This window comes from Enhydra lutris, unplaced genomic scaffold (assembly GCF_002288905.1).
Source record: "Enhydra lutris kenyoni isolate GAN:26980312 unplaced genomic scaffold, ASM228890v2 scaffoldscaffold12, whole genome shotgun sequence".
NCBI lineage: Eukaryota > Metazoa > Chordata > Mammalia > Carnivora > Mustelidae > Enhydra > Enhydra lutris.
In genome coordinates this window covers 56,234,042-56,246,623 of record NW_019154096.1, presented here as the reverse complement: position 1 = coordinate 56,246,623, position 12,582 = coordinate 56,234,042, and the positions used below count along the sequence as shown (strand labels likewise).

Genomic DNA, 12,582 nt, shown 5'->3' with positions numbered 1-12,582 from the left:
AAACAACTCATTGTTATGGTACGCCAGAACTCAAACTCAGCATCTGCCTCCAAAGTCTTTGCCATACTGGGATAGATCAAGAATCATAGACCCCCTTTCCCTAGAGAAGTGAACCTCTTATAAAGCTACCCAAGGGCTTGGAAGGACAGTGGCTATGGATAGACTGCAAAATGTCCCTGAATGGACAGGAAAATCTCCAGTGTTGTACATGTGTCATAACTTTTACTTACCTGCAAATGTCCTTTGTCTAAAAAAATACGGCGCTGAGGTAAGATATCACCAGTGATTTTTCCAATAATGGAAATGGTCCCAGTGTGATTCTTCATGTTTAAGGTTCTCTTGGCAAATTCTCTAAGGTCCATAACTATCCTCCACCCTCCCATATGGTACACAAAGAGTTGATGACCACCCCTACCACAGGGTCACCAGCTCCAGTGCAGGGTGAGTCCCATCTGTCCTTCTCCTGGGACCCTGCAGGAAAAGCAACAGAGGATGGCACTGCCTAACCCTCTTGCCCCAGCCCTTAGCATTTTCACTGCTGACAGTCAGCAAACGCCATTTCTGTCTCATGGATGCCCACAGGCTGCCAGACCCTGCTTTGCCTGCAGGGAGAAGGCCCCCCTGCAGGGCAGTCTTTGACCAGTGACTGCCTGCATGGGGCTCATAAACACTCTAGCTCCCTTAACCCCTAAACAGGGACAACTCTGACCTGTGATTACATTGTCTCCAGGGCCCACTGCAAAATGCAGCCAGTCTCCCACCAAGGAACTTGACTTGAAATTGCACCCTAGCTTGATTTCCTTCCCTTCTCTGACCTACTTCCCCACTATTAGAGGGTTTCCTGGGATCATTTCATAATAAATCACTTCACGGTCATCATTGCTTTGGAGCTGTTGCTGGGGGTGAATTGAGAAGGACAGCAGAATATGCAGATGATCGCTCTAAAATCCCACCCCTCTGTATGATCTGAACAAGCATCTTGTGGTCATTAAGTCTCTTGCTCCTTGCAGTGGGAACCTTGGTCCTATTGCACAAATGGAATGATCCACTTATACTGTCCTTATCCTTGAGTGGTTTACTCCACTCCGTTATAGTTTAAAACAACACAGAGGTCAAGCTCTTGTGAGAGAGATGACCAGAGTGTCCTCACATAACATTCCTGAAGGAACTCTCTTAGTGGGGAAACTTTGAACTGAAGTCCACATAACTGTGGCTTCACCAGAAAGACAATACAGTGGATTCAATGACCCTAAATGTTGACCTGATGCCTGAAAGCCAAACAGACCCTTGTCCTAACATAACTCCGTTCTCCAAGTGGGAGGTCTAAGAAACACAAGGCCATCAGAGGAAGCCAGCCAAAACCCTTCATTTTAAAGTCTTGGTTCCTCTGAATCAAATCCTTATGTTAAACATTTCTCAAAGTAGTTTTTAAACTTTAATTACATACTCTACCAAAGCAAAGACCAAAATCTCTACAAAGGTTCTTTTTTATTTTTTATGATGAAGTATTTATTAGTATGTCTCTTTGGAATAGATTCATACCCCAGGCCTGAAAAGAAATTCCACATAGAAATCATTCTCAAAACACGTTTTAAATATTTGAGAGTTTGTCCTTTTTTTTTTCTCACCTCATGCCATGACTTGGTAATGAGGAATAATTAAGATAGATTCTTATTAATAAGAAACACACTGCATTTTTAAAATATTTTTAAATGTAAAGCATATACACCAAAGTTTATAATAGAGAAATTCAGATCCAAAATTTCATCTCTACCGAGTGCTTGGCAACGTGGTGCCTTTCAAATCAATCGGTGTGGTAGTCACAAAAGATTGGCTTTTTGCAATGCGTCAGCTTAACTGAATGATATAATTACAGTCTGTTAATAGCCATGAGGACCAAGTAGAATGTCATCACTCTAATATGGACATGACGATGATAGTTTTGCATTTCTTTTTATCCTGGAATTTGAGCACTGATTTCTCTAAATATTTGGGATCCAAGGGATTTGAAAGAGATTCCTCCAAAATGTTCCAAAGTGAATGTCATGAGCTGTTCAAATGCACCCAGCCAGGAGCTCCGGGCTAGGACTTCACTTGGGATGGTCTGTTGAGGGGAAATCCACCCCCAGTAAAACGAGGGCCAGTTGGCTTGGCCATTGAGAAGGTGTTATCCGTGGGTACTCTGTCCTTATTTCTGCAAGACAGGAAGGAAAAGTTAACTTCCTTAGCATCTTTTTCTTCCTCTAAGTTTGGTGTTCTTTAAGTTCCTAGGTGAGTTAGCCACTGAAAACTGCTTTGATTAAAGCTTTCAGTTTTAGACAAGGTGATTAAATCTAATTAGGTGTTCACTGATAACACAAAGAATTAGGGAAAGACACAGTTAAAGGTACCCTCCTAATGTTGATCTAAATGTGGACATAAGACCTCATTATAACTCAATCACTTTGGACTTGAGACTCCTCACTTATAACATCATCCTGTTTTATAAAACATTTGTTTAGCTCCAAAATCAGTCAGAAGAATCTTTCTCTTGGCTCAGTTATAATGACTTGTTCATCATTTATCAACTTCTATATCCCAAAGTTTCAGTGGAAACTTATAAATATTTACCACAGACACAGGTATCTTCATCAAAACTGGATATTTATGAAATACAAATTTTCCTGTAACTTTAGACAAGCAGCAGTTATTATTAGAAATAGTTTAAGATACAAGAAAATCTAAGAAAGATGGATAAGATAGCACCTTCAGCAATAGATAAAGGAAAATCTACAATGTATCTCCTTAAAATACACACACATACATATACGCACACATTCACACACATACACATTCAGGTCTCCTGCAGAGGTAGCTTAAATTACACAAATTCCTTATTGTGTATTTAAGGGTCTTACAGAAAACATCTTTGGAATCCCTTTTTAAAAATAAAAATCAAGCTAACCGCTAAGACCAAACCCAAATTAGACTTGACAACTAGAAGTGATTTACCTTAGGGGGTGAGAATTCCACCTTTGGGGAAAGAATCTGGCTAGTTCTGCAAACTCAAGATCAGCCTGGGGTCTGGGACAGGGGAGTGAGAGGCAGGTGGATGAGGGTGCAGATCAGGATGGAAACATGATGAAAAACATGTTTGAGAAAAGTGAAGAAGGCACAAAGGTAAAAATGGCATGAGTTGCTATTTTATAAAGAGCAAGTATAGGGAAATCATCCACAGAGACTACTCTAAATTATTCTGTTTGGAAAGAACCTGTAGAGGATTGGCTAATCAATCCAGCAGTCTCTTGGCAGGACTGATTTCATTATTATATATAAAAAAATCATCTTCCATAAGTAGGACAAAAGCTTTAGCCTTGACTGGATCTGGTAAAGAGGATTCTTTCTAGTACTTGGCAACCCGCACACATGATGCCTGGTGGATGCAGGCAGCCCGCTCCCCCATCCTTCTCTTGCCTTCAGTAACGTAACTTTCCCTCTCTGCAGGAACTTCAGCTTACCAACACTGGCTTGGTCGAAGGTGACTGATGGGAATGATACCTCCCTTACATCACCTTTGTAATATATTCGTAGACCGTCACAGTGGCCCCCTTTAGCCTCCTCCCTTCCAGTCCACACCCTCTCCGCATCCTTGTTCTTGCTTCAGCATACTTCCCTTCAGCACCTTAATCTCTTTGCTCTTCTCCTGCGAACCCCTCTCTCTGTCTACCTCCAGTGTATAGATCCCCACCAACATGGAACAGCCCATGACACCCTCACCAGGTCAGAGTGGCTACAGTTATGAGCATTTTAGGGCAATAAAAGGACTGGTAAAAGCAAGGATTCTAGAGCTGTGCTATCCAATAGAACTTTCCACGATTGTGGCAAAGCTCTCTATCTAGAGACCAGTGCTGTGCCCTCTACTTCCATGTGGCTATTTAAGCAGTTGAAATGTGACTAGGGTACCTAAGAAACTGAATTTTTAATTTGACTTAGCTATAATCCATTTTAATTTAAGCACCCACAAGGGGCCTACTGGCCCTTTTAGTGGATGCACCACTGGGAGGGGCTGAGCCAACAGAGGGGCATTTCTGTTGGCTCCACAGGCTTCTGTGTCCAAGAAACTGTGTGGAGGGTGTCTGGGAGGGGGATCAATAAGGTCAACAGGCCAAACTCCACGACCAAAGTGGGGAAGTTAGTCAGCTCTAGAAAATTAACTAACTATTTAGCTAAGCTGGTTGTTTATAACTGTGTAAACTAGACTGCTATTCTCCAAAATGGTTGCATGTACTCTATAAATGACTAAGCTGACTCACTGGGAAGTGCAAAGAAGATATTTAAGATTCTATTCATATTTTGTCTTTCAAAAATTAAAAAAAAACTCACTTCACTAAGAGTGACAATAGTATTTTGCACGCAATGTAGACAAGTTAAAATATGTTAGAGATAGAAAACTATTCTAAAATAAAAATTTTGGGGCGCCTGGGTGGCTCAGTGGGTTAAAGCCTCTGCCTTCGGCTCAGGTCATGGTCCCAACGTCCTGGGATCGAGCCCCGCATTGGACTCTCTGCTCAGCGGGGAGCCTGCTTCCTCCTCTCTCTCTGCCTGCCTCTCTGCCTACTTGTGATCTCTGTCTGTCAAATAAATATAATCTTTTTAAAAAAATAAAATAAAAATTTCATTTTAATACCTAAAACAAATGTGTATTTAATATGAATGCATATACATGGGCAGCTACAAGTTCAAAAGTGTTTTACTGATAAGAGACTGCAATCAAAATGCTTGAAATCCATTGAACTGGACTCGTGCCTCACACTGGAACCAGCCATTGGCACAAACATACTGTCCTAAGAGAAAACCACTGTGTTTCCACCCATCGTGCACTGATTCACACCATTAATATCAGTGGTTCTCCAGCTTCTGTGAGGAGTGACTCAACTGCAAATTCTTCAGAGCCCGCAGAATCCAAACATCTGGGAATGGGGCCTGGAGACCTACATGTTCACCCAATCCCACCAATGGTTCTGAACCAGATGGTTGCCAGTCCCATACATCAAGACAGACCCACTGAAATCAGCTCTAATTTTTGGCAGGATTTGATTCTACCAAGAAGCTGTCCTCTGAATGTGGAATGAGGGAATATTCTGATTTACAAGAAGGGCAAATTTTTCCTGGCAAATCTATTTGCATCCTGTTACTTTATTGTTGTTGTTTGCCCCTCACGAATCACAGGCAGACGCCCCTCTTTCACCAGGTCCCTGCAATGCCCAAGTGGACAAAACACCCAACTTGACTCAAACCCCCAATGTGAGCCACTACAGAATCAACTGGATGAGTTGGGTAATGCCACACAGCCAAACTGAGGTTCGAACCCACTGATTCACCGGGGCCCACTCTCTCACCCTAGCATTGGGCAAATGATGATATCCGAGTGGAGAGACATTTGTCTTTCCATGTGTAGGCATCCTGAAACCCAAAATGTTAACCTGGAGAGTAAGAGCTCACGTCACGCCCCTGGCAGATGCTGAAGCTAGTACTAGACATAAAGATGGTTCAGAGACAGATTATCTAAAACATAGGTAAAAATGATCCACAAGTTACTCATCACAGTTGTGTTCTTGGAAAGAACAGCTTTCCCGCCCTCCACTCCTTTGCAAAATTACCTATGTTTGTAAATGTAGATGTGCTTTCAAGCATGATTGTGAATCTCAGTTGCAAACAATGTTATGGCATGATTATCTCCAAGCCATGAGAACAGTGTGGGGGAGGTATGGCAGGGGTGGGGGGGTGGGGGGAGAATCCCACCATGTTTCCTTTGCTCCATATGAGGTCCACCAATGAGCAGATATTAATGGATCCCTGCTCGGGTCCTAAGGAGAGGCCTTTGTATCAGATGAGACATGCATCTTGCTCTGACACAAACCAGTGGGGATGTGTAGAATGTCATTTGTTCACCCTGTGCCTCAGTTTACCCCCATGGATTCCATGACTCCGTGAGTGTCTGCCAATTATCTTCTTATCAGCAGATAATAGGCAAAACAAGATTAGAAGAACATTTGAAGGGAGGTGAACCATGAGAGACTATGGACTCTGAAAAACAATCTGAGGGTTTTGAAGGGGAGGGGGGTGGGAGGTTGGGGGAACCAGGTGGTGGGTATTGGAGAGGGCACGGATTGCATGGAGCACTGGGTGTGGTGCAAAAACAATGAATACTGTTACGCTGAAAATAAATTTTAAAAATTTTTAAAAATAAATAAAAATAAAAAAATAATTTTAAAAAGATGCTAAACAAATTATTAAACTGATTCGAATTTTTAAAAAAAGAACATTTGAATATTAAGAACATAATTCTTACTTCTGAATGTATTCTTTACGTTTCTGTGCTAGGTATTTCTTCTTCAAGTTCATCAGTTCATTGGTAAGTTTCTCGATCTCGTATTTATATTCTTGGCTCTGTGATTCATACATATTCAGCTCTGAAGACAAAACCTAACATGACAAATAAAGCAGCATTAGCAGAAGAGACACAGTGAAACGATACCCTTTCCTGAAAATTTTTTCTCTCTCATCTGCTGCCATTTACCTCCATGGGGTGAGTAATACAAAATCCCGCCCAAGTTTAACAGCTAATCCACTCGCTTTTGCCAGTTCTCAAGGTCTCGTCTAGGTAAAAATCTGACTGAGGTCTGCAGACTCCTAACCCAGGGACAAACGTGGTGAACCCTCTGCTTGGAAGAACTCTTGGGCCACATTCAAGCAGGCTTACCCATGAATGGAGTAATGGGTTTCAGGTATATTGTGAGCAGAGACAGAAAAACGCGCAGGCATACAGTATCAAACTGCGCTTAAAGCCTTTTTAAAGAGCCTTTAGCGAAGTCATCACTAGGGAGAGTGATTCATTTGAGGATTATGGTTAAAAATTATTCTGGAATCATCCCGCCATCACCACCACCAAGTAAGCCTTCAATGTATGTGTTTTCCTAGGTTGCTGTTCTGCTAATGTCTATCACCTCTTCGCCGTTCTCTTTGGGACTCTTCACAGGCTCGCTCTTTCTCCCAGCATCGCAACGCTTCCCTCTGAGAAGCAGGGAGCCGACATGCGCATGGGAGAGTCTTAAGCCTGTGTGAGAGGAGCCCTGATCAGCTGCCTCTTCCACTCTGGTGTCCCATAGATGCTCTTGGTCTCAGCCGAGCGAGAAGAGTGGGCATTCTCTCATCTGAACAAACTGCGTAAAGCATGCCCAAGCGAGGAGTGCACCCCACAGAAACCAAAGGGAAGAAAAGAAGGTTACCATTCTAAGGGGCATGCAACAGAAAGATTCATTTTCCCTCTTGCTCACTGTTTGAAAAATTTGCACAAAAGGGACATCTCTGTCTTCTAGGTGTTCATCTGCTTCTGAACGTGTTCCCTTCATCGCTTTGAAAACGATTCTAAGCTATCGTGAGCTAAAGAATAGGACCTTCATGTTGAGAGAAAACCTGCCTTAATAGCTAAACAATTAGGAACAAAGGGTCTGTTTCCAAACAACGAATATCACATTTCCTAAAAGAGCCCAGATAATGAGGACAAACTGGCAGACGAGACAGGCTGAGACTACCACCTCTGAACCTCTTCCACCAGGGGTCACATTTCATCAGAGCAAAATTCTGGATCTCCTGAGTTAAAGGGTTAAAATGCCAAAAGCTCCAATGAGCCATGCAATGCAATCCAACACAGAATGTGGCTGACAGCAGTGTGAAGACAGACGTGTGCTTTTCTAATCTATACCCACTCCTGAGAAAATGAGCTTTTGTTTTGTTTTGTTGGGAATATATAATTGTTTAAAAGGATGAAAATAATCAAAAAGATTATGCCTCATGCAAAATTCGAACTACATCTCAGGATACTCTGGTGAAATCAACATTGAGGGATAAGTTGAAAATTAATGTTCTAATTACACGTCTGTTTCATCTGCCTTTTTTAAGTAGAAGGATGTGATTTTACAATGTCTTATTTGTGAAAGGATCAGAACTGTAGGAGGAGCACAGCATCTATATTACCCCAGGCAGAAAGGTAATGATTATCACCCTCGTTGTGCCGGTAAGTGCCGGAATTCAGCTGGCGTGTGCTACATTCCGTGTTTGCATGTGTGTAAGACTTCCCCAACATGCCCAGAATACCTAAGAACTCACTTAGGAGGTAGAGCTCCAGATACAATGGGAACACACCGTTTCCGAGAAAACTTTTAAAGGCACGTGTAATAATAAAACATTCCATCTCGCCAGTTGTTTCTGAAGTCACTTAGAAGGGAATTTATGCTAACGGAATTCTAAAGTGATTTTACTTTCCTTTCACAGCGACTGATTCGAGAGATGGTCATGAAGGAAGGCCCTGGTGTCCGGGGACTAACCTGTGCTTTGCAGAGGGAACGGAATAGCGCAAACCTGCTTTGGCACAGTGGTCTGCTTCAGGGGATGATGGTTTTAAAACATTTCCTCTCTTCTCCCCTCCCCCCCATTCCAAGTGCCCTCACTCATTTTGAGATCATCCCCATATACCCCATCCCCCAAATTTCCATTCAGGTACCATCATCCTCTCTCCAACTCTTCCCTTGCTTGCCTCCCTCTTTCAGAAAACAGAGAATTGTGGGGTCTATTAGTCTAGCTGCAGGGGGGCAGCTCTGAGATGTGTCCTGCTCCTCCTGGGACTGGAATTCTAAAAAAGCCAACCTCTATGGTGTGTGACGTTTGGGAGACCGGCTCCTTGTACCGAGACAGCAGACATGTCTGGGTCCCTCACGTGTGGCCAGAAAAAGGCAGAGGCTCCCACTTACTTTCAGCTGCTTTGTCTTCTCCCGCAGCGTGTGGCGATAGATCTGTAGTTGCTCGGCGGCCTCGGGACCAGGCTGTCGAGCCAGGATGTGCTTCAGCTCCACATACAGTTTCTCCTTTTCCTGGCAGAAAGCAAAACCACAAAGGAGATAAACAGCCCCATCAAGTCAGGAAAAGTGCCTTTACCAGCATGGTCAGGAGAACTTGGGACCATCATAAGACACTTCAGAGTGCCACACTGATCACATTGACCGTAGATCTGATCAGGAGTGCATCCAAACAACCCTGGTCAAGGGCTTAAGTTGGGCCAGCAAGGGAAAGTCTCTCTCTACCTAAACTTAGGGTCACATGACTGAGAGACAAGGGCAGTGATGGAAGATTTGGACATGTGTTGTGGCCAGTAAAAGTAGGACATAGGGGAGTTTTCGCAAAAATGTCCTTTGAACTGTTGCTTGAAGAGTGAGTAGGAGTTTTCCCCAGAGCGAGAAAGGAAAGGTTTTGAGGCCAAGATTCAGAGTCAGGACAGGGGAGAAGTGATTCTAGTTCAGTAGGAGCACTGGACCAAAGGAGGGAGAAGTGGAGAGAAGAGGCTGGGCTCATAGGTAGGTTCTAGGCTGTGTGGTTTGGGAGGAAAGGATGAGCTGCACCTGGGTTTGTCTTCAGAGGAATAGCTCCAGCAGGAAGACAGAGAACAGAGTGAGGAGACTGCTCAGGGCACCAGGATAAGCAGAAGATAAAAAGAGATGGACCTAAGGCAACTAGGATGGAAAAGAGGTAGATGTGAAGACATTCCTGAGATAGAATCAGTGGGATTTGGTGAAAGGTCAGACAAGGAAGGAAAGAGGGAAGGAGCAGGACCTTAAAGACACCAAGGCTTCTAATATGGACACCTTGGGGGCTGGAGGGTGATGGTAATGGAGTCAGGGAGGCTAGGAAAGAAGGGTTGTGGGGAGGGGGAAAGAACTGTTCCCACAGACTCTTCTGATTATCGGTGGTGTCTGGATATGTTGAGCTTGAGGTGTTGTTAGATATTGAGGAGTTGAAAATGAGGTCCCAGAGTTCAAACTAAAGAGCAAGTTGGAGGGGCACCTGGGTGGCTCACTGGGTTAAAGCCTCTGCCTTCAGCTCAGGTCATGATCCCAGGCTCCTGGGATCGAACCCCACATTGAGCTCTCTGCTCAGCAGGAAGCCTGCTTCCTCCTCTCTCTCTGCCTGCCTCTCTGTCTGCTTGTGATCTCTGTCTGTCAAATAAATAAAATCTTTAAAAAAAAAAAATAAAGAGCAAGTTGGAACTGATGGTGGGTCATGGCTAAAGCCATGAGAATGGCTCCGTCAACAAGGGATGGCCTTTAGGGTGGACCAGAACAATGAGATCTTTGGGAGAGCCAGCATATTGGGGGAGGGAAAGAAGAAAGACTGAGAGAAAACGAACAAGGGAGAGTAACTGAATGCCCCCCAGCTAGAAAATGGCAGTGTTTACAAAGGGAAGCATGATTTGAGTGGTCAGTGATATCCAATGGGCTAAGAGAAGAAACAGAAGGGGTACTGAAAATGGCCTCGGGGGAGGCCTTTTAGGATGATACCACTGCAATAACATTGGGGGAGCGAAAGTCACAGAGGCTAGAGAACAAATCAGAAGTAGGAAGTAAAGAAAGCAAGTCATTTAAGAAATATGACATAGGAAGAACTGAGATCTGGAAGTAGTTTGAGAGAACAGGTAAAAAGCCAAGAAAACTAGGATGTGCACATTCATAGAACTAAAAGAAAGGGCTTGCTAGGGACCCACAGCAAATCATAATTTCATAATTGAATTTAACCAACAAACAATATAGAATTCCCATTTGTACCCTAAAGTTTAATTGCTTGTAATGTGTTTTCAGATACTCGAACTAGGGAAACTACATACAAGGGAAGATTTATTTCTTAGGCACCTCAGTTCTGGATTCCCATTTCTCTAAACTACAACAGTTTGAACAAACATTGATAAAGTCTAATGTGTCTATTCATTTGTCTCTGTATGTATTTATTTCCTTAAGGTAATTATGTTAAAGAGAAAAAATAAGTAAAAGCCCTCTTAATAAATGACATGGCCAAGCAAATGGAAACTAATTTTTACCTAGAGCTAAGTATTAGCATTGTCATCAAATAGTGTTTTTGACAGAGAACATGAGAATCATTAAAAAAAAAAAAATCAGTAGAAGAAAATTCATTAACTACTCATTGTCACCATTTGTTTTAGATTTTTCTTCCCTCTGGCCAAATTACAGAAACTTTATCACAAATAATATGACTCTACTTTCAAAAGAATGTATGTAACTTAAGAACTAGTTGGATGGATTAAGATTCTGAAGAAACATGTATCCAAAAACAATACTCACCATTTAAGAAATAATTCCAGAAACGACAAGGAAATCCAAAAGCCCGTGCAAAAGAAGAAAACTTGAACAAATAGAATTACAAAGCAGTGGTTTTCCTTTGTTGTACAACACCTCCCGTCACACCTTACAACATAATCTTCCCAGTAAATGGATGTAGCAAGCAATGGGAAAGATGTCAGGAGGTGAGTTTATTTTCTATAGCCACTTAATGCCTGCTCTGTTGGAGAAATAACACTTCTGACAAGGCTTCAAGATTCAATTTAGAGAGGGTAATAAATATGTGGAGAAGCCCACAAAACCGTTTTGTCCATTTCTTTCAGCTCCCCTTCCTCTCTACCAGAATATGGGTAGACCTGAAAAGTAAAGAACCCCATGAAGACGAGGAGGAAGCAATCTGGTTTGGGATATAATAACGTCTTAAACTGAAAAGATCATCTTACTCCAAGAACCTTCAACTGTTTCCCAGGTGGAACACTTTTCAACTGCTCTTGGCAGGGAGGAAAGAGACACAGAGGAGAGAGGCTGGAAGAAGCAAATATTGCTACCTTGGCTCATAAGTGAGAATCCCAAGGTCAACGGCAATGAATGGTGTGTCCCAAAGTCCAAAATGTGACAAGTCAAAAACCCAGTCATGATATACACGAGAATCACTTTTCCCATGCAACGCCTCCTCTGGGGTTTGAAGATGTGTTATAACCTTGAAAGAATCTGGAGGAAATCGCACTACATAATTCCTAAAGGCTACGTGATACTATCAGTAGAATGGAGCCAGAAGGTAAAATCTGGTTGGCAGCCAGGGGATTACAAGCAGAGGTAAGAGCATGACTCAGCTCCCAGCTCTCAGGACCTAGGCCAGCTGAATGGGCTCCACCCACCCCCTCTAACAGGACATGTGACCTCCACCGACAGTGACCCAGGTCTTCCCCTGTCTCCACTTCCTGTTCTTTGTCCCAAGGCTGTAAAAGGAATCAAAATGGATTTATTCTAAAGAATAACTGAGTGACTGAATAGTGAGAACCATAAGTGTGGAGAAAAGTGAAGAAGCTGAGTGAATTACTATTAAAACGGTTGCAGTATTCAAAGTCAAAAAGTTCTAAGAGTTAAACAACTCAGGCCAAGCGATGCATGTGTATTCACGGTGGGTTGAGAGAACACCAAATGAAACTTCAGGGACTGAGACAGTAGGAATGGGAAGAGCAGAGGGAAAAGGAGTGAGGGGTAGTGACTGAAATGTATTACCAGGCTTCAGTGTGCATGAATTTTGGTCTGTGTTTACAATAGAAAACCTAACTGATAAAACCAAAGTGAAGGCCGGTCAACATTAACATTCTAGCTGTGTGAATCATACCGATTTGTATTTTGGGAGAGCGTTCTGGTAATTTAGATAAATATGGAGTGTTTGATGGATTGAAGGTCT

At 42.8% G+C, this 12,582-nt stretch overlaps 1 protein-coding gene across 3 annotated transcripts in view; it reads right to left on the bottom strand.

The window, feature by feature from the left end:
• Window positions 1–1,469: 1,469 nt before the first annotated feature.
• Window positions 1,470–12,582, bottom strand: part of LOC111145180 (cilia and flagella associated protein 58) — a 115,720-nt gene continuing 104,607 nt past the window's right edge. For all 3 annotated transcript variants that reach the window (XM_022499894.1, XM_022499893.1, XM_022499892.1), the window contains 3 exons: window positions 8,790–8,909; window positions 6,332–6,465; window positions 1,470–2,194 (listed from right to left, as the gene is read on the bottom strand). In XM_022499894.1, coding sequence (XP_022355602.1) covers window positions 2,083–2,194; window positions 6,332–6,465; window positions 8,790–8,909 — 366 coding nt within the window. In that variant the 3' untranslated portion in view covers window positions 1,470–2,082. The remainder of the gene's footprint in view (window positions 2,195–6,331; window positions 6,466–8,789; window positions 8,910–12,582) is intronic.